The sequence below is a fragment of the Thamnophis elegans genome, chromosome 3, assembly GCF_009769535.1.
Source record: "Thamnophis elegans isolate rThaEle1 chromosome 3, rThaEle1.pri, whole genome shotgun sequence".
Taxonomy (NCBI): Eukaryota; Metazoa; Chordata; class Lepidosauria; order Squamata; family Colubridae; genus Thamnophis; species Thamnophis elegans.
Window position 1 is genome coordinate 149,996,645 of NC_045543.1, and position 24,487 is coordinate 150,021,131.

Consider the following 24,487-nt stretch of genomic DNA (forward strand, 5'->3'; position numbering starts at 1 on the left):
ATGGACAACAGCACCAGGGAACCCAGAACTGCTCACCCTGCTGCATTGTTGCGGATAATCTCCAAGGGTGGCCCCATGCAGAGCACACATTGCAGTAATCTATCTAGGAGGTGACCAGGGCATGGACGACCGAAAGGAGGCGGCTTCATCCAGGAAGGGGACATAAGTGGGGGGTGAAATTCTTTTTTTTTTTTTTTGTACTACCAGTTCTGTGGGCGTGGCTTGGCAAACTTTTTTATTATCATTTTTTATTTTTAATATACATTTTATATCATCTTTGCAACACTTCTACATCTTTTACTTGGCACCTTTTAAGACTTGTGGACTTCAACTCCCAGAATTCTCCAGCCAGCAGAGCTGAATTCTGGGAGTTGAAGTCTTAAATTTGCCAAGGTTGCAAACCTCTGTTCCATGCACTTGGGGATCCCCAAACGGTGAGGATTTCTTTCAAAGAAGTCATGGAAGAACTGTGTCTGACTAAATGGACGGATCCAGAAGTATTTGAGGCAAGTCTCTCTGGAATTGACCATGTGGAGGAGATGGAACTCCTATTGGAAAATTACTACAGGCAGGCAGAAGATCTAATGAATGAAACCCGGGAACTTAAAATACTTATTGATGATTCTGAAAGTATCATCTTTATTAACTTAGACAGCCACCGTAATGTTATGATGAGGTTGAACTTGCAGCTGACCATGGGTACTTTTTCAATCTCGCTTTTCGGATTGATAGGAGTAGCATTTGGTATGAATTTGGAATCATCATTTGAAGAGAACCATGGAATGTTCTGGATGGTGACAGGAATTATGTTCCTAGGCAGTGGCTTAATTTGGTGGCGCCTATTGACATTTCTTGGAAGGCATCTAGAACCATCAATGCTTCCACCAATGCCGGGTTTATTGAAAAAAACACAGTCAGCCAATGGAAAAGTAGAGTTTAAGAATGTTTTCAAAACCGAATCCTTTGAGTCAAGCAGAAGTACAATGACCAGCCAATGACATGAATACTCCAGGATAACTTGAACTCGAGACTTTCATCCTGGATTTACTTTTTCAAAAAAAAATGTAGCAGCCTCTACCATTTGACTGTGTTATATCCCAAAAATACGAAGTTAAAAATCTTCAGTTATGGAGAGAAGAGTTTTGAATACCACAATAGAAAATTTAAATCGTGTACATGTTAAAACCATCCCCTTTTTTCCTCTAACTAATGCTTTCTGTGGGAATTCTGATAAAATTATGATACTTTTGCCAATGTAAGAAAACTGTGTCTACCTTAATAATAGTTTCAGACATATTTTTCATAGGTAGAGTTCATATAAGGCAAAAGTGTTATCTAAATTATTTCTAAAGAGTGAGATATATTTATGTAAAAATAGTGTTATCTCTGATAACAAATTCTCTTTTGAAAATAATACACCATAATGTTAATTTCATGTTGTATTGTTTAAATTAAGTATTTTGTAAAGATACTGTTTTATTGCTATCTCTTCAGTTAGAGAGCCGAGGTGGCGCAGTGGTTAAAATGCAGCACTGCAGGCTACTTCAGCTGACTGCTAGTTCTGCAGTTCAGCGGTTCAAATCTCACCGGCTCAAAGGTTGACTCAGCCTTCCATCCTTCCGAGGTGGGTGAAATGAGGACCCGGATTGTTGTTGGGGGCGATATGCTGACTCTGTAAACTGCTTAGAGAGGGCTGGAAGCCATATGAAGCGGTATATAAGTCTAACTGCTATTAATTGCTTTCTTTCTCCCATTTTTTTCTCCCAGGGGGCTGTGGGGAGGCTTCTAGGTACCCCTCACACCCATTTTGGGGCTAGCAGGCCTCCCTGAAGCCCCCTGGGAGCCATAATGGGGCTCGTGGGGACTCCTGGAAGGGGCGGGGAAGGGAAGGTTGCGAGTGTGGTGGGGACAGTGCGTGGGGGGGGCAGCAAGCTCCGGGGAGGGGGAGCTAGCGAGACTTACCTGTAGGTAGGAGGTGCAGGGCAAACACCACCTGGCAACTTAGGCAGGGAAGCTGCCCAGGAGGTGAGGAGTGACTGGGGAGGGGGGCCGGGGGGGGCGTGGCAGCAACCCAGGCCGCCAAGTTACTACCTATTCCACCGAACTGGACCGAACTGGTAGGAACCTCCCTCTGGTGTAGAGGCCCCTCCAATTAACCAACCCTGAACAGCAGACAAATCTCCAAATCTGCCACCAGGCCAGATGAAGGAAGTGACCCTTGCCAGTCAAACCCAAAGGCTCATCCCAAGAAAACCAGGCATCATGGACCAGGCGCTGAAGCCGAAACAGCGCCCGTCCACCAAGCAGAGGGAGGGGCTGGTTCCCACGGGAGGAAAAGGATCAGCTGATCCCCCCTGTGGCTTCCTCCATCGGGCAGCTCGATGGCCAAAGTCTCCAGTGCAGCATTCCTCAACCTTGGCCACTTTAAGACTGCCCGGATCCCCCTGCCAGCATCACTCGGCTTCAACAGTCCCCTCCAGCAGGGAGGACCTCAGGAGCAGGAAGAAGCACATCCGGTTTATATGGGAGCTGCCCCCTGGCCTTCCCCCAGCCTTCGCTGGCTCTGGGCCAAAGGGCTTGGAGGCCCAGCGGTTGGATGTGCCAGGCCTAACCCTGGCCTTGCCCTTCTCAGCAGCGGGCCAGCCGGCCGGGTTTCACACAGCAGCTTAAGACAGGAAGCGTCCCTCCGGAGTGGCTTAGCGCTGGAACCCATCCCGCTTGTGCCCTGTGGTGGGTGTGCAGGACTTGGGGTAGCCCCAGCTGAGCTTCATGCACCACACGGGGACCCTGCTGAGTGGGAGCCCCCTTCTCTTCTTTATCGAAGGCTCTTCGTCTTATTCTCTGAAGTCTGACAAGTGTTGGAAGAAATGTCCTTCTGGGTTCGGCTCCAAGTGGGGAAGAAGACACTGGAGGCTGCTTGGAAAGATGGTTTATTGTTGGACAGGGCCACATGGCTTGAGCCCCGAACAGAAAAGGTGATCACATGCTTGAATGTTGGTGGAGAAGAAGAGAAGGGCCGAGGGAGGGGCTTGCTAGGCTCTTTATACCCTGTTTAGTCCCACCTCTCTGTTTCCTGTTCCTGTGTAAGAAATGTATTCTGATTGGTTGCCAGACTCCCATGGGGCTGTGCAGGGGCTACTCTCTAGGCTGTGATGAGTTCTCAGATGCCATGTGCTCACCTGAGTAAATTTTCAACATTATCATGCCTTTACTCCCATCCCCCCACCTGGGGCTGGAGTGGAGAAGTCTTTATTATGTAAAGTGGGCTAGCCTGGCCTTCTCAATGGCCTATTGACAAAGTGGGGATGGGCAGGAAGCTACAGGCAACTATTCTGTCTTTTAAAGCGTGTTTCTTTCTTTTCACATCCAGAGAAATATTTTGCCTTTTCAATATTTCCTAGGATATTTCATTTTTCTGGGAGAGGGCTGGATGATAACTTCCCACACAAGGATGGGGAGGAAGGGGGCAACCCTTCCCAAAATTAGGACAGCAGCATCTTAGCCAATCACCAGGGTTGAGCCATCCATGTGTTCGTCTGTTTGTTCAATTTATTTGCCACCCACCTTCCCCCTGGGGCATTCAAATCTCCTCACTATTGGTTCTGTGGGCGTGGTTGGTAGGCCTGGTAGGGGAAGGATACTGCAAAATCCCCATTCCTTCCCCACTCCTGGGGCCAGCCACAGGTGGAATTTGCCGCTTCTCCGAACTACTTAAAATTTCTGCTACCGGTTCTCCAGAACCTGCTGGATTTCACCCCTGCCCTGGGGGTACTTTGGGTGTCTAACAAGAGAGAAACAGAAAAATGAAAAAACAAAAACAAAATGTAAACATAATAGCAAAGCAATGAAACAATAAGCCTAAACAATAAAAGTACAATGATATGAATTAAAAGGTAATCGGTAGTGTGTGTGTGTGTGTGTGTGTGTGTGTGTGTGTGTGTGTGTGAGAGAGAGAGAGAGAGAGAGAGAGAGAGAGAGGGAGAGAGAATATTAGTCCAGCCGCCGCCTCCGGAGTGGTCCTCCTCCCTTTTGGCTCCCCAGGCCAATCGGCAGAACCAGCTCTCCAGACCCCTGCAGGAGGGGAGAAGGCTGGGGGAAAGCCTCACCCAGGGGAGGGCAGTGCTCCTCTTTTGCTCCCCCCCCCCAAACTGGAGTCCCTTGACTGACAGGAACGATGCTTTGGGTGAGGCCTGCTGATTGCATGGCGTGCCCGTCATCTGCCCTGTGCCCTGCCAGCCTCCAGACGAGACACATGCAGTTGCCCGAAGGTGTTTTTTCAGGCAACTGGGCTCTGGGGGTGGTGGTGGTGGTGGTGAAGCATTTTCCCTTTTGATCCAAGGAGGAGTTTCAGCTCTGAAGAAGCTTCTTGGATGAGAAGCAAAACGTCTTCACAAAGAAAACCCAGAGACTCCAGTTGCCTTGTCAGGCACTGAGGATTTAACAGCTGCCAGCTGATGTAAGGTTGTAAGCTGCAATTTGTAAGCTGATGCAAGGAGGAGAACTCATTGCATAGGAGGGGTCTATGTGGACAGGTGGGTTCTCTCTCTCTCTCTCTCCCCCTCCCTCCCTCCCTCCCTCCCTCTCTCTCTCTCTCTCTCTCTGTGAAGTAACCATCCTCTGCTACCAAATGTGATGTTCCCGTGGGTCGTCCATGAGGCCAATTTTGAGAAAAGACAGGAGACGAACTTTCTCGAGATGGAGCGACCCAGATTGGAGTCCGAGAGCCCCTTTTATTGAGATAGGACAAAGGCAGGTGGAGCAATAGCATGTGAGTAAAGACAGCCTGTAAAAGTACAATTTCTAATCTACTGCTCAGTCTATATATGGTCAAATCCTGGATGTCAATGGTAGGGCACATCTCAGAATGTTATGTTATGCACTATCAAGATGTTATGGCGTTCTAGGAGTTTGTTTTCTCCTGTGTGGTTCAGCGTGACTCTGCAAGCCCTGGTATGAACTGGGCCATGGAGGACACACACCTGCACAAGGAACTATATTACAACATCTCTCTCCTTTTCTCTCCTTGTGTCCGAGCTGTGTGGGGAGGGGTTTTTATCTACCACCTTTATGTCTGTATATCTTTGTATATAAACCACTGTTAATTGTCTAAAAGGCTCTGGGTGCTGTGATGAGCTCCTGGGCTTCTCTTGTCATCATAATAATACTCACACTGCCAAAACTCTGACATGCTTCTTAAAAAAGCACCTTTGAGACAACCATGACTTGGTTTGTAGCAGAAAATGAGACAAGACCAGCTCTTTGTCAGAGGGAGAAGTTTATTTGTGCAAAGATTCAGGAGCGATTGCTCAAGCAAAATCTGAACAGTTTTTGGCAGTTGTTTACAGTCTTTTATACTCTTAGCCAGCTTATTGATCATCCCAAAGTACCTGGCCTTCCTGTGTCACGTAGACCTCATACACAATCTCCCAAACAGAGACATGACATTCATTACTCATTTACCTCCCCACAAGGGGGTATTGGTACCAATATCCTGTTTCATTTGTTTTAGTTAGGTGAAGCAAACAGAACAACTAATCTTAAGGGTAATTATTCCTTTTTTCCCCATTCCACATGGTAAAGAAACTTTTTTTAAAAATTTATTTATTTTTATTTAAATGTTACAGTTAAATAGATAAAAAGAAATACAAACTATTGCTGGTGAAAATTCATGGCATATTACGTGTCTCTGAAGGAACAAAGATGGCACAATGGTGGGATTGGCAGTTAGAAAGTAAATTCCGGCTGGCAAAATCTCTCTGGAAAAGGGAAACATCATGAAATCACCCTCTTCTACTCCAGACAACCGCTACTCATAAGTAATTCAATTTGATCTGATAAGCCACTGTAGATGTCATCGTCTACATAAGAGACACCACAATCTTCCTAAGAAAACTGAAACTCTTTGGCAATCTTCTTGGCAACACTATCTTAGCTATCATGGATATTGAAACTCTATATACAACCGTCATTTGCAAACATGGGCTTCAAGCCGTCAGGAGCAGCATCAGTGATGGCCATTTCCCACGGAAGAGAGATAAAGAAACTTTTAATACCCAAATAATCTGTCAAATTCTCTTTTAGGATGAGGGAGACTCTCCATAGACACGGAGTTGCCTAGCTCTGATAGTGCTATGGCTTTTTTTTTTTTTTTTTTACTCCGATTGGCCCTGAGAACTAAGTAGAGCCTCCTCATACAGGAGCAGAGAGTATAGACTCCTGGACAGGTTCTGCCTTTCTCTCCTGCTGCTCCTGGAGTTTCTCACCAGTATCTATTTGGCCACCAGAGGGCAGCAGAGCACTGAGACAGAGAGAGCGAGAGCCGGAAGTGGCAGGCTCTGACTATATACAAGGCATATCTGATTAGCAGAGTTGAAAGGGACCCTGTAGGTCATCTAGTCCAACCCACCGCCCAAGCAGGAGACCCTACACCATTTCTGATGAATGGCGTCCAATCTCTGCTTGAAAGTCTCAAGTGGTGAAGCTGCCACAACCTCCGAAGGCAACTTCTGATCCATTGGTTGATTGTTCTCATTGTCACAAATTTCTCCTTATTTCAAGGTTGAATCTCTCCTGGATCCATTTCCGTCCATTATTCTTTATCTGACTTTCAGGTTCTTTGGAGAATAGCTTGACCCGCAACTCCTCTCTGTGGCAGCCCCTCAAATACTGGAAGGCTGCTCTCCTGTCTCCCCTGCTCCTTCTCTTCCCTAGACCAGCCAGGCCCAGTTCCTGCACCTTTTCATTGTATGTTTTAGCCTCCAGTCCCCTCATCATCCTGGTTGCTCTTCTCTGCACTCTTTGTAGAGTCTCAACATCTTTTGTTATAGTGTGGGGACCAAAACTGGATGCAGGACTCTAGGTGTGGCCTTACTAAGGCTTTATAGAGTGGTATTACTACCTCCCTTGATCTTGATTGAATCCCTCTGCATAGAAGTCTTGGAATCTAACCCCCTGCCCAAGGCAGGAGTCCTTATTCCATCACAGATAAATGGCCATCCAATCTTTTCTTAGGAACCTCCGGCAAGGAAGAACCCACAGCTCTGGATATAATCTTTGTCGTTGATTCATGGTTCTCTCTGTCACAAAGTTCCTCCTTAGTTCCAGGTTGGGTCTCTGACTTCAATTCCCAGAATTCCTCCACCAGCATGCTTTAAAATGGGTGGACTTGGAATCCTAGAGCTGAAAGCAGTGGTGGGATTCAGCCCAGTTCACACCACTTTGGGAGAACCGGTTGTTAACTTTCTGAGCAGTTTGGTGAACTGGTTGTTGGAAGAAATCATTAGGGCAGAGAACCGGTTGTTAAATTACTTGAATCGCACCACTGGCTGAAAGGGACCTTGGAGGTCTTCTAGTCTGACTCCGCCTGAGACAGGAGACCCCTATATATCATTTCAGAGAAATTATTGTCCATTTTTTTCTTAAAAACCTCCAGTGATGGAGACCCACAACTCTGGGAGACCAAGCTGGATGAAGCACCAGTGGCTTCCCCACCCCCCACCTCAAAGAAAGATTCTGCAAATTGACCCCCAACCCCATAAAACCACCCGAAGTTTTCCAACCAGCTTTCATAATTAAGAGAGGCCTAGAATTCTCCATCTCCAGGTTTCTCGGCAAGCACCTGAACCTCCCACCTCAACCGGCCCTTTTCTGCACCAGAATTCACCCAGGGGCATCACTCCTGCCAAGGTTCTCCTCTTTTTAACCTTCTGCTCTGTTCTTTTAACTCTTCTAGGCTCCTCTATTCCACTCTACCCTGTTCTGCCCTGTCCACCTTCTCCTCCCTCCTCCTCCTCCTCCTCTTCTCTGCATTGTGAAGGCTGACTTTAGCTAGCACTGAACACAGGACGTTCACCCAGGTCTAACCAGCAGAATTATGGAAGCCGGATCTCCCACAGCTGGATATGGTGTTTCTGTTGGCCTTTCAGCTGCTACATCACCCTGCTTGCTCATCCCCAGCTGGGGGTCTGCTAGTCATCCTCCCCATAGTGCCCCCCCCCTGCAGCTGCCTTCCCATTCCTGCCTCCCCAGGAGCTCTTAAAATCATCCTACTGGATTTGGCTCCCTGATGCAGCCCTGTGAGGTCATCTGGAGTCAGGGTTTGTGTCCCGAGTGGTATTTCCCCTTCCCAGTTCTGTCCTCTGAGTCAGGCCAAGAAGACAGATCGCCTGGGTCAAGAATGGACCCTGGGGGAGCCCACTGACCGTACCTTTACTCCGGGAGAACAGAACCCCCAGCAAGCCCCTTCAGCTCTGACTCCCCCACCCCCCAGCCCTGGATATTGTCCTTGGGGCAGAGGGGAGGGGGGCTCTGCATCCCCTATAAGGAGAAGACTGGGAGGCTTCGGCCAGGCATTGGGGGTGGGCTGGGGGGGGAGGGGGCTGGTATTATAGCAGTCCTGATCTGGAGAGATTTTTCCCTCCTCCTCTCCAGGCGCATCCTCCATTAGAAATGTTTTTCAACCCAGCGGAGAGCCGAGGCAGGTGGTGGGGGGGCTGCCAGGAGGGATCCGTTGGGAAGGGGAGAAGGGGAGCTCTCAAGGCCCACCAGCAGCTCCCAAAATGGGCAGCGGTGTCCTGGGGGGGCGGAGTCTAGGGCAGCTTGTCGTGGCCAACTGGCCAAGAGACAATTCGAGGCTCCATGAATCATCGGCTTGCTTCTGTTCTTGGTGGCCTGGTTTTCGTCAAAATTGTTTTTATTTCTGGATGGGCTTTCTTATTCTCCCCCTCCTCTCTCCTGGGGGGACCAGGCGGAAGAGGTGGGGGGGGTCTGAGGACACTCGGTGGAGGTGGTCCTCAACGCATGACCACAACTGAACCGAAGATTTCCGTGCAGCTAAGCAAGATAGCCGCTACGTGAATTTTGCCCCTTTATACAACCTTTCTTGCCACGGTAGTTAAGTGAATCACTGCAGCCGTTAAGTTAGAAAGATGGCTGTTAAGTGAACCGGGCTTGTCAGGAGGTTGCAAAAGGGGATCACTGCAATGTGCTCTACATGGGGCTGCCCTTGAAGAGCATCCGGCGACTTCAGCTAGTGCAGAACGCGGCCACGCGAGTGATCGTGGGTGCACCTCGGTTCACCCACATAACACCTATCCTCCGCGAGCTGCGCTGGCTACCTGTCGATCTCCGGATGCGCTTCAAGGTGCTATTAGTCACTCATAAAGCCCTGCATGGTAGTGGATCTGGATACTTGAGAGACCGCCTCCTGCCAATCACCTCCCTGCGACCAATTAGATCTCATAGATTGGGCCTCCTCCGAATTCCATCAGCCAGCCAGTGCCGGCTGGCAACTACAAGGAGGAGAGCCTTTTCAGTAGTAGCCCCGACCCTTTGGAACGAACTCCCCGTGGAGATTCGTACCCTCGCCACCGTCCAGGCCTTCCGCACAGCCCTCAAGAACTGGCTAGCCCGTCAGGCCTGGGGACATGGATAGTTGCCCCTCCCGAATGATGAATGTATGTTGCTTATTACTTTTATTATATGTGTCTATGTCACTGTTTGTACTTCCCCTCCCTGATTTTATGTGAGCCGCCCTGAGTCCCCTCAGGGAAAAGGGCGGCCTACAAATGTTAATAAAATCAAAATCAAAATCAAATCAAATCACGTGAGCCTGGGACACCCTGCGACCGTCATAAGTGTGAGCCATTTGCCATGCCTCTGATTTCTGACCACGTGACCAGGGGGATTCTAAGACAGTGTTTCTCAACCTCGGCAACTTGGAAGATGTCCGGACTTCAACTCCCAGAATTCCCCAGCCAGCATTCGCTGGCTGGGGAATTCTGGGAGTTGAAGTCCGGACATCTTCCAAGTTGCCGAGGTTGAGAAACACTGCACTAAATGAACTGTTGTAAGCTGAGGACTTCGCAAAGGCACTTCCGTGAGAATTTGGCGTTTGATGACAAAAGATGCCCCAACTCAGCCTGGGGGGGGGGGGCAGAGGGGGAGGGGTCCTGTGCCCCCCTCTTGCAAAGAGCCCGGCCAGCCCTTCTCTGTGGGGGTGACAGCTGCCCCCCCCCCACAGGGCAGCCAGCGCCTGAGAAGCCTCGTGGGGGGGGGGCTCTCCCTGCAGGGCTCCTCGCAAGAGTCGGGGGGGGGGGTCATCCTGGAGCTTCACAGACAACACAACCCCCTGTTTTTAAAATACTTTATTTTTTTTTTAAATATTAATACAGGACATTACAAAAGGAGAAGATCCAAAAAAACGCTATAAAACCACCCAGGGTCTCCCTGAAATGGGGGCACCTAGCAAGGAATGCCCCCCCCCACCCTCCCTCATCTCGGCCTGCCGCCGGGTCAGCAGCCCACGTAGTGGGAAAACACACACACACACTCACACACACTCACCCCGGAGGGTGCCCAAAGAAAGGAAGGGAGCAAGGGAAAGGGGGGGGGGCTCAAGGATGTAGGTAGTTGGCCATTCCCGGGGGTCCCAAACCATCGGGAGGGAAGCTTTCGGTTGTGTACACTATACAGGGAGTGGCTGGGGGCGCCCCCTCGGCTCCCCCCCACCCAGCCCAAAGGAGGGTCAACCCGGTGGGTCCTTGGCAGGGAGAGACTGAGGGGACCCCCAAGGAAGCACCTCTTAAGTTTCAGTCAAGAGAAAATTCAGACTAAAAAAGGGTGGGTGGAAATCCCCCCCCCCAAAAAAAGAGTCTTGACCCAAGATTTGAACTTGGGAGGGGAAGAGGGGGGGAGAAGATGGGAAGATGTCCTCTTGTAAAGCCCCTCGGGCCCTTATCTCCCCTCCCCTGTATCTCCCCTCCCCTGAAGCCCCCCCCCCCAGACCCAGACCCAGCCCCCCTGCCAGCCCTGGCCCAAAACACAGCATAATCCTCGTCAAAAGATGAAGAAACGTTTCTTGAAAATTCTCCCTCTGAAAAGTGAAAATAAAGGCGGCCTCTCGACACACACACCCCGGTGCCCACAGCCCTTCGCCCACCTCCCAGGAAACACACAACACCCCTCCCCCCCCCACCAGCATCAGACGATATCAAGACCCCCTCCCAGCCTCCGGGCAGCCCACCTTCCTTCTCCCCTTCCCCAGGGAGCCGTCCGGGGCCACTCCCGCCAGCCCTTCCCCAGGATCCAGATGAAAAGCCAACACAGCCGAGAAGAGGTTAGTCCTCATGAAGGTTCTATTCGAATACAAAGTCCGAAGCACCCTTGAATGGCGGGTCCTTGTTGTGACCCCAACGCTTGCTGGAGGTGGTCTGTCTGGCCAACATCGCAGGGTCTCTGTGTGCACAGAAACGGGAGGGACGCGGAGGGGGGCCTCCTCGGTGCCCAAAACAGGAAAGGGGATTCCGGCTCCTGGCGTGTAGGACGAGGTTGGCCCCCACCGGCTGCTCTGGGGAGGCACAATCCAGACAGAGCCAGCAGGGAAGCAGAAGAGGAAGGGCTTCTATTTACAGGGCTCTGGTGTCCTTGGCAAAATTTGGGGAGACCCTCCCCGGCTTTGGCCCCCCGAGACTCACGCAAAGCAGGGACACCAGATCCAAAAACGGGGACCTCTCGAAGAGCCAAGCTGCCAGAGGAGGAGGGGGGTCGGGGCAGAGAGGACCCCTCGCAGGAGGAGGAGGACGTGGCTCGCAGCCAGAGGCAGGAGGGTGCCCCCAGGGCCAGGTGCAACGTGGCACAGCATGAAGCGTGGCTGCTACTCAGAGAGCGAGCTGGCTGGCAGAGAGAGAGAGAGAGCGCGTGAGGTGGGCAGGCGATGCCCGGCCTGGCATCTCTAGGAGCAGGGCAGGTGTTGCTTAAGGATTTGGCGGGTCTGGGGGGCTATTCTGTCGGGGAAGCGGACTTTGAACTCCACAATCAAGTCTCCGCGCTGGGAGGGCACCTTGGGGAAAGGCAGCCCCTCCCCTCGCAGCCGCTTCACGGTGCCCGGCTTGATGATGTCGCTGCAGGGCAAGGGGATGACGCGCCCGTCCACCGTGGGGATGTTGACGGTACAGCCGCACAGGGCCTGCCGGAGAGAGGAGAGAAGAGGGAGGGGATGAGGCGGCCACAGGGAACAGCTGGAGCAGGTCACCCTTAAGCCCTGCAGGCAAGACCGTATGACGGAGGCCTTCAAAGTTGGCAACTTTAAGACTTGTGGACTTCAACTCCCAGAATTCTCCAGCCAGCTCTGAGAATTCTGGGAGTTGAAGTCCACAAGTCTTAAAGTTGCCAACTTTGAAGGCCTCTGTCATATGAAGATAAGTCTTTCTTTTTTCCCCCCTCTTCTGCCAAATTTTTTTTTAATTCTTACATATCATTTTAAACTATACATTGACATAATTGTTGTTATTCTTTACATTTGTCATTCTTATACATTTGTTATTCCATTTAATAAGATTATAATATACATTTTGTGTTGCTTTATTTACCCTCCCTCGCGCCTGTTGTAACACCGCCTCCTTTTCTCCCTCCCTCCCTTCTCTCCTTCCTTCCTTCCTTCCTCTCCTTCCCCTTCCTTCTTCCCTTAAAGTTGCCAAGTTTGGGGAGACCTGCCATATGAGGATGAGTCTTGATGGCCTCCTATAGCCCCAGGCCTTTGGGGCAGGGGGTGGGGGTGGGAATAGGCAGAACTAGGGCACCAGCCTTCTGCGGGCTTCACAGCCTGTCCGGGCAAGTGGTGGGCAAGACTGGCAGTGCCAGTCTTGACTGAATTCCTTGACTGAATTGTGAGCCGCCCTGAGTCCCCTTCAGGGAAAAGGGTGGCATATAAATGTAATAAATCCAATCCAATCCAATCCAGTGCAGGAGCCCCACAGAGGCCTTCTCCCTTCTCCTGCCTGGGCCGACTTCCAGAAGTGGAAACTTTGGAGTCCTGCTGCTCCTGCCAACTTCCACAAGGCCCAGGAGGGCCCAACGCTGGGTTATTTTCTGCCCACAGCTGACCCCCTCGGCTGCCAAAAAGCGAGCACCAGGTTGGGAAGGAAGGAAGGGCAGGCTGAGAGGTCGTGCTCTGCAGCCCAGCTCACCCCAAAAGCCCCTGGGAGGAGACTCTCACGCCCGACGAAGGCGGGAGGGCCTGTCCTCAACCGCCTCCTGGACCATCTTGAGGTCCTCGGCAAGATGAATCAGCTGACCCAAACCAGACGGCCACCAGTGCCTCCGTTTTGACCCCCTGGCCTCCAAAAGGCTCCTCTCTGTGATGGAATGTGGCCTGGATTCCGGAGAGGGAGGAGGAGCGAGCGGCAACTCGGTTCAGACACTTTGTGCGAGAGAAAGAGGGTGAAGAAGGCGCCTCCTTAACAGTTCCATATGCCTTACGGGAGTGTTAAGCACGCTTCGGTTTGGCAAGATTCCATCTATGGGCGAGGAACCATATTTTTTTAAAAAAATCTACTTGGAAGACTCACAACGTGTCTTTTTTTCAGTTTTTGGATCCTGATGGGGATGAATAAACTTAAGTGGGAGAAAGAGAGGGAAGACAGCTCCTCCCTAAGAGTTCCCAGGGTGGGTGTTTTATGGCACAAATATAACCTGTTTCAGTTTGGCAAGATTCTGTCTGCAGGTGAGGAAGGATCAGGGAAACCGCTTAGAGCAGTGTTTCTCAACCTTGGCCACTTGAAGATGTCTGGACTTCAACTCCCAGAATTCCCCAGCCAGCATTCGCTGGCTGGGGAATTCTGGGAGTTGAAGTCCAGACATCTTCAAGTGGCCAAGGTTGAGAAACACTGGCTTAGAGATCCTCAATGCATCTTTCCGGGGGCTTTGGGACCACCTGGCGTCTCATTTCTGCACAGAGAAAAGTTCCTGAGGCTCAAACGGCTGCCCAGAAAGCCCCCCCCCTCCCCACTGCCTCCCACCCCTCCCTTCAATTCTTCCTGCCACCCCCCCCCTCCCTTCAGCCGCACATGGCGAGTCCCATCTCAGCATCAGGATTAGGTAGGAAATCTCTTCCCTCCCCAGCTGGGAAGCCTCGTTTCTTGTCCGGCCAGGTCTAGCCGTTCTCCCTTGTGGCCACCTGGCCAAAGGCCACTGGGCAGAGGGCCGGAATGGCTGGGGGGGGTAGCAGCTCCGCAGTCCCTCACTTCTCTGAGCAAGAGGAAGGGTCAAGCACAGGGGACCCAGGAGCTGCTGCAGAGGAGCCGGGGGCCCCTTAACCTTCCCTGGTCCCCCACCTGCCGGACTCCCTTCCCTGGTTAGGAGGGGGCGCTGGGGAGTCCGGGAGGATGCGAGGAGTTTGTGGGAGTGGAGAGCAGTTCAGGAGAACGAGGGTTTCCCCCTCTGGATGTGGCTGGGACGCCCCCCGCCCCCCCCAAGGGCAACAGCAGGGAGAAGATCCCAGAGGCCGAGGGGAGGGAGGGAGGGGGCTGCAGGACAAGTAGTCCTTGTCTTACAACTGTTCATTCAGTGACGGTTCAAAGTTATAACGGCACTGAAAAGAGGACCGTTTTTCAAACTTTACGAGCCTTGCGGGTGTCCCCACGATCACATGATCAAAATTCAGACGCTGGGCGACTGACTCGTATTTATGACGGTTGCAATGATCCCCTTCTGTGACTTTTTGACAAAGAAGCTAGCAAGTGTTTCACTTAGCAACATAAATAGGGGGCTGTACCATGGTCACAGGTTGAGGACTACTGTACTCCACCCTCTTGACTGATTAATTTAAGGGGCTCCATGGACACCAGAGGCCCATCGTACAGGCGCCCTCCCGCTCCTAAAAATGCAAGCACCGCCTCCATTCTCTAGAAGCAGAGCTGGGGGGGGGGGCTGAGCCCCACTGAGGGACGGTGTGTGTGTGTGTGTGTGCAGGTGGCGCAAACGGAAGCGTCTCTCTCACACAAGCGGAAAAATTCACACTTGGCCAATCTTTTTAGGAGCAGCTACTGGACATTCAGCCAAGGGTGGGGAAGGGAAGAGCCAGCGTGCGCCCCTTGGCCACTGTTCCGGGGTGGGGGGTGGGGGGAGGGATTTCTTTTTCTTCACCCGAGGGCTACTTTGGGGGAAAGTGGGGCCCAAGGAAGCCCATCGGTGCCCCCTCCTTGCCCCCTGAAGGGCCTTGGAACGAAGGGGGGAAAGGCACGAATGGGCCCCGAGTGGGGGGCGGACTCTGAGCCCCCCCCTAGAGCAGTGTTTCTCAACCTTGGCGACTTTAAGTCCTGTGGACTTCAACTCCCAGAATCCCCCAGCCAGCATAGCTGAAGTCCACAGGACTTAAAGTCGCCAAGGTTGAGAAACACTGCCCTAGAGTGGAGACCCCTGGCTAAAACCCCCTGGAGGGCAGGGGAGGCGAAGAGAGGCCGGCTTCTCCTAAAACCTTGGGGACAGTCAGCCCCCCTTCTCCAACGTGGCCAAGAGAGAACTTGATGGGAGGTCCCGATTGAAGCTCCGCCTTGGCCACGCTGGGGAAGGGGGCTGACTCGGCTCTCCCAGCTTGTCCGAGAGGAGCCCAGCATGATGGTCCCGGAGGGGCTTTTTCACGAGGCCACTGGACTCTCTGGCTTTTCTCTGAAGACGTTTCGAGAAGCTTCCCAGATGGTCTTCAGAGAAAGGCCAGGGGGTCCAGTGGGGCAACCATGACCTGGAGGGCTGAGGAGCATCACTGACCCTCAGAGCACGCTGGCTTTGGTCCCCCCCTCCTGGACCCTTCAGATCCCCGGCCCAGAGGGCCACTAGTCCCTCACACAGGAGACAAACTGCTGGGCACCCCAAATCTTGCACCCCCCCGGTCTGCCCTTTCTCCCATGGGAGGCAGGAGATGAACCAAGGAAGTGAGCCAGGGCCCAGGAGAGCCAACAGAGAGACAATCCGTTGTCCCCTAGGTCAATCCTCAATGTCTTCCATCAGCTTCAAGGGAAAGGTTCCCCTTGCACATCTGCGCTAGTCTTTCCCGACTCTAGGGGGCGATGGTGCTCATCTCCGTTTCAAAGCCGAAGAGCCAGCCCTGTCCGGAGACGTCTCCGTGGTCATGTGGCCGGCATGACTCAACGCCGAAGGCACACGGAACACTGTTCCCTTCCCACCAAAGGTGGTTCCCTATTTTTCTACTTGCATTTTTCACGTGCTTTCAAACTGCTCGGTTGGCAGAAGCTGGGACAAGTCACGGGAGCTCACTCCGTTACACGACGCTGGGGATTCGTACTGCCGACCTTTCTGATCGACAAGCTTAGCGCTTCAGCCACTGAGCCACCGCGTCCCTCAACTTCTCTATTTCTAAACCAAACTTCCTGACTGCCCGTCTGCCCGGCCCCCTGGCCTCAGCGCCCTGCGTCCGAGAGACCCGTCCCATCCCCCTGACCTCCAGCCAAGGACCCACCTCTTTAAGACTGATCATGGCCGTGTAGATGATGTTTGTCCCGTCGCGCCGGAAGTGGCCGTGTGGCTTGTCCTTCAGGACGAAGACGATGTCAGCCGGGATGTTTTCAGGGGTGGCGTCTCCCTCCTTGGGGAAGGTGATCTTGGTGCCTTCCTTCCAGCCCCGCTTGATGATGATGTTCAGGATCTTGTCCTCTGTCCGCATCGTTCGCCCGTCCGGGTTCAGCCGCCGGCGGGTGATCTTCATCCGCTTGGTGGCCCCGTGGTAGATCTCCTCCAGAGAAACCTTCAGCTCGTGGACCACGGGAGGATCCTGCACCTTCCGGCGCATGTGGATGGGCTCCGGGTGCCGCCGGTGGACCCCGTTCAGACCGTTGAAACCGAAGCGGCTGAAAGCGCTGAAGGGGTCGTCGCTGTCGTCGTCCACATCCATGTCCTCGTGGTCGAAGCCGTTGAAGACCCTGGACCGGCTGCTGCTGAAGAAGATGTCGAAGGGGTTGGAGCCCCCAAAGAAGGAGGCGAACGTGGCATGGGGGTCTCCGTGGAAGGTGTAGTGGAAGGTGTTGCCAGAAGGGCCAGAGGGACCCCCACCCGTTTTGAGTCCTGAAAGAGAACCAAAGGGAGGAACCGTCAGAGAGGCTGCTTCGACCAGTGGCAAGAAAAGCCACAGAGGCCCTTGGCCACCAACAGTCCGCACCATCCGGGGGGGGGGGGGGCAGAAGCAGGGGCCCAGCCTCAATTTTCCCCTGCTCCAGCCCCAGAACCTGCTGTGCCCCTCGACCACCAAGTCCCACAACCGGCCTCTCGGCCACCAGCAGGAAAACGGGGATTGCACACCCAACAAAAAAGGTTGGGAGGTTTTCTAGTCCACCCCTCCCCGTCCCCCCGCCCAAGCAGAAGACCCTGAACCATTTCAGACAAATAAAGGAGGGGTGAAAGGATAGGTATGTCCCAATATTTGAGGGGCTGTCACAGAGAAGGGGGGGGGCAACCTCTTCTCCAAAGCATCTGAAGGCAGGCGAAGAAACCACGGAGGCAACTAATCAAGGAGAGAAGCAACCTCGAATTAAGGAGGAATTTCCTGTCACTTAGAACAATTAACCAGAGGAACGACTTGCCACAGGAAGTTGTGGGTGCTCCAACACTGGAGGGTTTTAAGAAGAGATTGGACTTGTCTCAGATAGAATATGGTGTCCTGCTTGAGGAGGGAGTTGGACTAGAAGTCCTCCAAGGTCCCTTCCAGCTCTGTCCTGATTGTTTGTTCATATACCGCTGGGCTGGTCTCTCCCGTTAAGTTTTGAAACCCAGGGGTCAAGAGTGAAGACTACGGAGCCATTTCGGACAGGGGAGGCTGATCGTGAGGGTCTGGGCCAGTCAGACTCTAAGGAAACCTCCCGCAAGGACCCAGCCCAGGTTCGTGGAAGAGGAAGGCCCCGTCCCCTGAAGCCAGGATGGCCGGTGCTGCACGGCAATCTCTGCTCAACCGCCAAAGAACGAGGGAGAAGCCAAATCAGGGGATCAAATCCTTCTGAGTTGGCCTGGATGCGCGGGAGGGAATCGCTCCGTCTATGAAGTTCTGGATTTTGTCTTTCAATCAGTGGCAAAGACCAGGAGACCTTTGGGCGGGCATCCAGAAGGCGGCCCCAGAGCATCAACACAGAGCTTCTGTCCTTTTTTGCATCAAGGGGGGGCTTTGATCCAAATTGGAGAAAATGATATTGAGTTACCCTTTTATAAAATGTTAGGTGGTTACGTTCCTATTCTTTTACAATGTTAAATGTATAAGCCATTATATCCTTGCCTAAAATGTGTAATAAGTTACTGTGTTTTTGCTAACTAAACAGGACAAGATAACCTTTGTCATTCCAAGCCATTTACAGGCGCCTACGTACAAGTTAGACAGGAAGCCATCTCCTCAGGCAAAAAGGCACCGGAAAAAAACCAAATAAGAGATAGGCGCATCTCTCAAGAAATTGTCAAGTTGACCCTTTAGTTTAGAAAATGGAATGACGAAAGGAACGGCATCAATGAATGAGCAGGAAGTGGGCGGGGGGGAGTTTCTTACGACTAGACTCTATAAAATGTATTGTTTGAATTCTATTCTCTGCTCTCCTTGTATTCGATCCGCTTGGGAGACTTGTCTTTGCAAACGCTTTTTATTTTTCTGTAAATAAACCTTTTTGAATTGTGAATCAGGCTTGTCCCCGTGTTTTGAGGATTTAATAATTGGGTTTTTATCTCACAAAATCACCCAAGAAAAGGACTCTGAGATAACCCCAAGAGCACCCCAGAGGGGGAATCAGAATCAGAATCGAGCTGGAAGGGACCTTGGAGGTCTTCTAGTCCAGTGTTTTTCAACCTTGACAACTTGAAGTCCTGTGGACTTCAACTCCCAGAATTCCCCAGCCAGCTATGCTGGCTGGGGGATTCTGGGAGTTGAAGTCCACAGGACTTCAAGTTGTCAAGGTTGAAAAACACTGTTCTAGTCCAGCCCCCTGCTCAAGCAGGAGACCCTCTACCATCTCAGACAAGCGGCTGCCCAGTCTTTTCTTAAAACCCTCCAGTGATGGAGCACCCACAACTTCTGGTGGCAAGCAGTTCCACTGGTTAATTGTCCTGACTGTTAGGAAGTTTCTCCTCAATTCCCGGTGGCTTCCCACCCGTTGCTTCTTGAAGCCCCCCCCCCCTCTCCGCTCTTTCTCCCAGCCCAGCTTCCCATTTAAAAGGGGGCTTCCCTAGCAGAGCCCACGGATTCTCAGGGCAAGCAGGGGGCAGAAGGCCAGGAGGGAGATGGGGGCAGCCATTCCTGGAAGCTGTTTCAGCAGCTGCCGGCTTCTAATAAGAGTGGAGCAGAAACAGCAGCCCCCCCCCCCTCTGAGGGGAGGGAGCACTCAGCTGGAAAAAGGGGAGGGGCAAAGGGAGGGGAGGGGCTGCCACTAATAATATAATGCTCCCACTTTGTGACCAAACTGTTTCCTCCCCCCCCCCACCCCTCCTGTGGGCATTCTCTGATTAACAGGCTAAATTGGGACGGGGGGGGGGCACATTCTCCATTCAACTCTCACTCCTTGCTGACTAAATTCTTCTGAGAAATGTGTGAATGGATTTCTCCCCCCCCCCCACCTCAATTCTTGGTGGACCTCGGACAGGAGCAATCAGGCCTTGTCAGTCACTGCTCCGACATAATTAGAACGCCCACTCACAGATGAGAGCAAAGGGGTTTATTTTTAGACCCTGATGGAAGCGCCCCCACCCACCCCCCAAAAAAAAACTTTCCCAGGGAAGAGGCCAACTTTACTTCCCCCCCCCCAGGCTTCTGGCTCCCCCCCGTCCCCCCAGGAGCCCTCCACCCCTAAGAGCTGCCTGCTCCCCAAAAGGCCAGGAGCAGGAAAAGGAGCCAAGGAGCCCTGGGAGGGGAGGGTCCCACAGTGGCCTCGGTGGCCTCTCTTGCTCCCCCAGAGACTCTGCCTGCTGCCCCCCCCCCACACTCCCTCCCGCTTCTCAAACCCTGCAAAATGCACAAGAGATCAGATATTTGCAATGTGCTTATTTGCAAGGAAGGAAGCTTCCAGGACAGACAACTGTGCCCCAAATTCTTTCCTCCTGCAGCAAATGCAGAAGGCCCCGAACTATTCTGGCCACCGAGTCCCCCATTTGTTTATTTCGTCCCTGGATTTTTTTGCTGGGCTCGTAAGTTATTCCCGGCTGCCGGGTAACGATAACAAAACAGCCTGCCAAAAGTTGCCACACGGCCCAGGATAGCTTAGGAAAGGATTACTAAAATTGGGAAAGGCTCTTCAGGTCCAAACACAAACACACACACACACACAGAGCAACATGGACTGAAAAGGAAGCAGGAGATGCCGGCCACCCTCCTCCCTCAGGCTCATCCTGCAAAGACCCCAGGCAGAAGGAGCCAGGACCCCCTGTCAATCCCGTCCAGGGACCCCAGGCAGAAAGGGGACTGTATCTACCCCCCCCTGACCTCGAGAGCCCTCCCCCTCTCCTGACAGTGAATGGGGAGGGGCTGCCGCGGGGTCCGGGGAGAAGCCTTTGAGTCCCGCTTACCCTCCTCTCCGTACTGGTCGTAAACAGCCCGTTTCTTGGGGTCGCTCAGCACGTCGTAAGCCTCGGCGATCTCCTTGAACTTGTCCTCCGCGTGGGGGTCCTTGTTCTTGTCCGGGTGATACTTCAGGGCCATTTTGCGGTAGGCCTTCTTGATCTCATCCTCGTTGGCCCCCGACTGGATGCCCAGGGCCTTGTAGTAGTCCTTCCCCATGGCCGAGACCGGGCCGGCCGTGGACTCCTTGTTCCTGCACCAGGGAGGGAGGGAGAGACCCAGGTCAGCGGACAAGGGGCGGCACCGGCGGAGCTGGCCTCTGAAGGGCACCACGTGGGCCCTGCCCGGACAGCCTCCTCCTGCCCACAAGGAGGCCGGCGGGGGAAGCAGACGGGACCCCGCAGCCTCTCCCGGCCATCGCCACTTCCACCGCCGCCGGCAGCAGAAGTAGCGGAAGCCTGCCAGCCAGAGAGAGGCTCTTCTCCACAGACGAGACGCCAGCAGGTTGCCTTACGAGAACCCTTCCTCGAGCGAGCGAGCGCTCAGCCCGGGGTTCACGCAGGGACATGTTGCCAGCATGTACCGGCAGAGACGGCAGAGGACGGAGCTGTGAGACGGAGACATCTTGCGATGGTGGCAGGCTATTTTTAAAAAAACTCCCAAATGGGAGCCCGCCACCGCAGGGAAGGGCTGCCCGAAGGCACGGAGGAGGCTGGGGATTGCAACGACTGGCATCCCAAGGCCAGGAAGGTGATGCCTGACGAGGGCCAGCCAAGCTCGGACCATCTCCGGCCCAGCCAGCTGAGGATGCTTGGGGTGGAGGCTCCATTGGCGGCACTGCAGAGACCCCCCCCCAAACCCACCTCTGGAGACAGTGAAGCCAAGCAGAGCTGCACCCCCTCCCCTCCCTCCCCAGCTCCAGGGTCCCACTGAACCTCCCCACCTTCTCTCATTGGGGCACCAAAGGCCGGAAAGGGGCACCCGAAAACGCTCACGGGAGTTGAATTCACCATTTTGCTGGATTTCAGAAATTTGGGGGGGGGGGGTAGGAAAACCTACACACACACACACACACACCTGTCTGCCAGCCCACAGCACATCTTCCAATCCGACATTGTCCCTTTTGGACCCATTCATCCCCACCCTCCATGCAATCACCTGCCCCACTATCGCACTCCAGCTTAGGCTGGGGATGATGGGCGCTGCAATCAGAGTGGGGCACCCAGGGGCGCCAAAGAAGGCAGCCAAGGCATTCTCTGCGGAGACCCCACTCCCACCCAGCACCCACAACGGCGCCCACTCGTGGGGGCCAGACCCTCCCGGGGTTCCCGGCTGCTCCCCAGCAGAGCCAGGGCTCCGGAGGACGGGGGGGGGGGGGGGCTGCCAATCTCCTCCGGGCGGCTGGGCTGCTGCCCGGGGGAGGCGGCGAGTGACGCCAGCAGCGCTGCTGACACCGAAAGCAAGAATTCCCCAAGTTAACGGATGAGCTCAGGAGCCCGAAATAACCTCCGCGGCAGGTGGGCAACAGCTCCCGAGGCCCCCAACACTCGCGGACACGCACAGCCGCCCGCAGGGGGGGGGGTCAGGTCAGAGAAGGGGCACCTACAACGGGGGGGCTCCGCGGGGCGCGCGGGGCAAAGGCGACCCTCCAGCCCGAGGCAGCCGCCGCCCCCGCCCCGCGGACCGCCTGGGGGCTGCCTGAGCCTCGCGGGTCCCCCGGCGCCCCCCGCCCAGGAGGGGAGTCGGCCCCCACCCGCCGGGAGGGGCCCCGGGACAGCGACCCCCGGGCTCGCCCGCCGCCGGGACCCCTCGCCCGCCCCAGCGCCGGCCGGGAAGCGCCGCTGGAAAGTAAGAGGCGGCGCGGCGACCCCCCCCCCCCACTCGCGGCCCCCGGGGAAGGCAGCCCGTCTCCGCCGCCGCCGCGGGGTCCCTAGAGGTCATCGGTGCGGGCAGGGCAGCCTGCGGGGCGAGGCGGGCGGGGAGGCGGCAGGGTCTCCGGAGCAGCGTCGGGGGAGGCCGGCGCCCTACCTCTCCAGGCGGCTCCAGAAGAGCAGGACGGCGGGCATGGCGGAGCGTCGGCGAGCGCGGCAGGCGAGGAATGCCGAGAGAAGCGCCGGAGCCGCCCCCGCCCCTCCCGCCTCCCCCCGACGGCACCTGCCGAGGCGGAGGCGGCGCCGGAACAGCTCAGCCCAGCCCGCCACCCCCCTCCCTCCGCAGCCGCCGCCGCCGCCGCCGCTGCTACTCACCGCCCGCGCTGGCCTTCCTCCGCCGCCGCCGCCCGCTCGGCCGAGCCGGGGCAACTAGCGGACCGGGAGCCCGCCCTCGCCTAGCAACGGCGCGCCCCGCGCCGCCCCCAGCGTCCTATTGGCTTCGGGCGCCGCCCGTCTCGACCCGGGGCCCATTCCCTTTGGAGAAGAGGGGAAGGCCGAGCGGCCACGCCCCCCCCCCGCCCGCCTCCTGAGAAGGGCCGCGCTCCTCGGCCCCCATTGGCCTCGCCGCCGCCGGTCCCGCCCATTCTCCGCTGGCATTGGTTTCTAGGAGACGGGGGAGGGGGGAGTGGGCGAGCCGCGCGGGCCTTCCCTCCCCGCGCGCGCCGCTCCCATTGGCTGCCGGCGCTCCGCTTTGACTTCCAAAGGAAAGCCCGCGGGAGGCTTCTGGAAGCCCCGTGACGTCACAAAGGCGGCCGACTGGGGGCGCCTCCTCCTGGGTGGGCGGGGCTTCGGGCCACGTGGAAGGGACGCGCTCCGCCCCTCTTTTGCTCCCGAAGCATCGTGGCTTCCTCCGCTCGCACAAGCCGAGATGCCCCGAGTCCTCCGGCCAGCCCGCCCCAAGGGAGCCCCTCTCCAGCCTATCCCCCCGGAATCGCAGGGGGCGATGAGGGGGTCCTCAGCAAAGCTCCCTCCAAGGCCGGCTCCCCCGGCTCCGCGCCCCGTCCAAGCTCTGCAGGGGCGCGGTGGCTCTTCCGACCCCCGTGGGTGCCGCCGCTCCTCCTCCTTCCCCCCGGAGGAGCCCCGGGGTCCCTCGGTTCCCACTTCAGGGGTCACTGATGGGCAGGCACCCAAACGAAACCCCGCTTCTCCCGCCGCCTTTCTGGAAGGAGGAGCCCCTCGTGGACCTGCAGTTTAATGGGGGAGGGTTCAGAGGGGGGCTGCCCCGGTGGGGGCTCCTGTTGGGTGGGTGGGACTCTAGGGCAGTGGTTCCCAAACTTGGCAACTTTAAGACTTGTGGATTTCAACTCCCAGAATTCTCCAGCCAGCAGAACCACTGCCCTAGGGAATGGGTGGGGGGCTGATGACGTTGGAGTTCGTCTATGGTGGGCTTTTGAAGAGGGTCTTACCCATCCATGGGGTGTTCAGGGCCCCTTCTGGTGCAGGGTCATGTCGTGTCCTTTTAGGGCAGTTCCTCCCCCTTTGGTCCCCACCTGTCACTCAGCTCTCACCTGCGGCTCAGCATCCACAGCGGCCACGCCCCAGGCAACAGCTTCCACAGGCTGGCCCGACCAGGTGGAGAGTAGCAGCTGGGTCATTGACCTTCGGATTCACTTAACAACGGAGACAAGAAAGAAAGGTCGTGAAATGGAGGAACGCTCACTTGCTAAGCAATGAACATTTTGGGGCTCAATTGTGGGTTGTAAGTCAAGGATTAGCCCCAGGTGCTTTCCCCCCCCCCTTGCGTAAATAAATGTTTCTTGCGTGGTGGGGTCTGCGCGTCCAGCCGTGGCCTATGAACTCAGGGGATTGGCCCGGGCGCCCATATCGCGCTTAGGGGGCTCTGGGTGTCCCCCCCCCCCAGTTGAAAACAAGGCAGCCGCTGTGAATGAAATGAGTTTCATCCATCGTATCCGAATAGGACCTTGACTTCTAATTGAGGGGGATGTGGAGATTTGCGTGTGAATTGGATTAGAGTGAGGGGGAGGTTTTGCAGAGTCAGCCTCTGCCTTCACGACTGCTGTCCTATTCTAGTAAATCTCTCTTCCCACGCCCAATCGGGATAGACAAATCCCTACTTTGCTTGGTGGAAGCCAATAGCAATAGCAGTTAGACTTATATACCGCTTCATAGGGCTTTCAGCCCCTTCTAAGCGGTTTACAGAGTCAGCATATCGCCCCCAACAACAATCCGGGTCCTCATTTCACCCACCTCGGAAGGATGGAAGGCTGAGTCAACCCTGAGCCGG

The 24,487-nt window shown here is 54.8% G+C and overlaps 2 protein-coding genes across 3 annotated transcripts; one reads left to right on the top strand and one right to left on the bottom strand.

Moving 5' to 3' along the window:
* LOC116506273 (magnesium transporter MRS2 homolog, mitochondrial-like) lies at positions 1-1,263 on the top strand. The gene is made up of 2 exons (XM_032213921.1): positions 1-94; positions 454-1,263. The coding sequence occupies exons 1-2, from the start codon at positions 1-3 to the stop codon at positions 996-998; spliced, it is 639 nt and encodes a 212-aa protein (XP_032069812.1). The 3' UTR covers positions 999-1,263.
* Positions 1,264-10,797: 9,534 nt separating this feature from the next.
* Positions 10,798-22,656, bottom strand: DNAJB5 (DnaJ heat shock protein family (Hsp40) member B5). 2 transcript variants are annotated; one of them, XM_032214091.1, is made up of 4 exons: positions 22,558-22,656; positions 20,320-20,564; positions 16,253-16,854; positions 10,798-11,965 (listed from the first exon to the last, which is right to left on the bottom strand). In XM_032214091.1, exons 2-4 carry the CDS (start codon positions 20,528-20,530, stop codon positions 11,732-11,734), a joined length of 1,047 nt encoding a protein of 348 aa, XP_032069982.1. In that variant the 5' UTR covers positions 20,531-20,564; positions 22,558-22,656; the 3' UTR covers positions 10,798-11,731. The 2 variants fall into 2 exon arrangements, with proteins under 2 accessions (XP_032069982.1, XP_032069981.1); XM_032214090.1 differs by lacking the exon at positions 22,558-22,656 and adding an exon at positions 22,340-22,441.
* Between the last annotated feature and the right edge of the window lie 1,831 nt (positions 22,657-24,487).

What these genes read in the sequence shown, in the direction of transcription:
- LOC116506273 (XM_032213921.1), top strand. Translation starts at nt 1, where the DNA reads ATGGACAACAGCACCAGGGAACCCAGAACTGCTCACCCTGCTGCATTG. An exon ending in CATGCAGAGCACACATTGCA is followed by an intron (nt 95 to 453) that starts GTAATCTATCTA and finishes TTTCTTTCAAAG; the next exon opens with AAGTCATGGAAGAACTGTGT.
- DNAJB5 (XM_032214090.1), bottom strand. Translation starts at nt 22,377, where the DNA reads ATGCCCGCCGTCCTGCTCTTCTGGAGCCGCCTGGAGAG. An exon ending in CGACCAGTACGGAGAGGAGG is followed by an intron (nt 16,855 to 20,319) that starts GTAAGCGGGACT and finishes GTTCTCTTTCAG; the next exon opens with GACTCAAAACGGGTGGGGGT. An exon ending in CCATGATCAGTCTTAAAGAG is followed by an intron (nt 11,966 to 16,252) that starts GTGGGTCCTTGG and finishes TCTCTCCGGCAG; the next exon opens with GCCCTGTGCGGCTGTACCGT.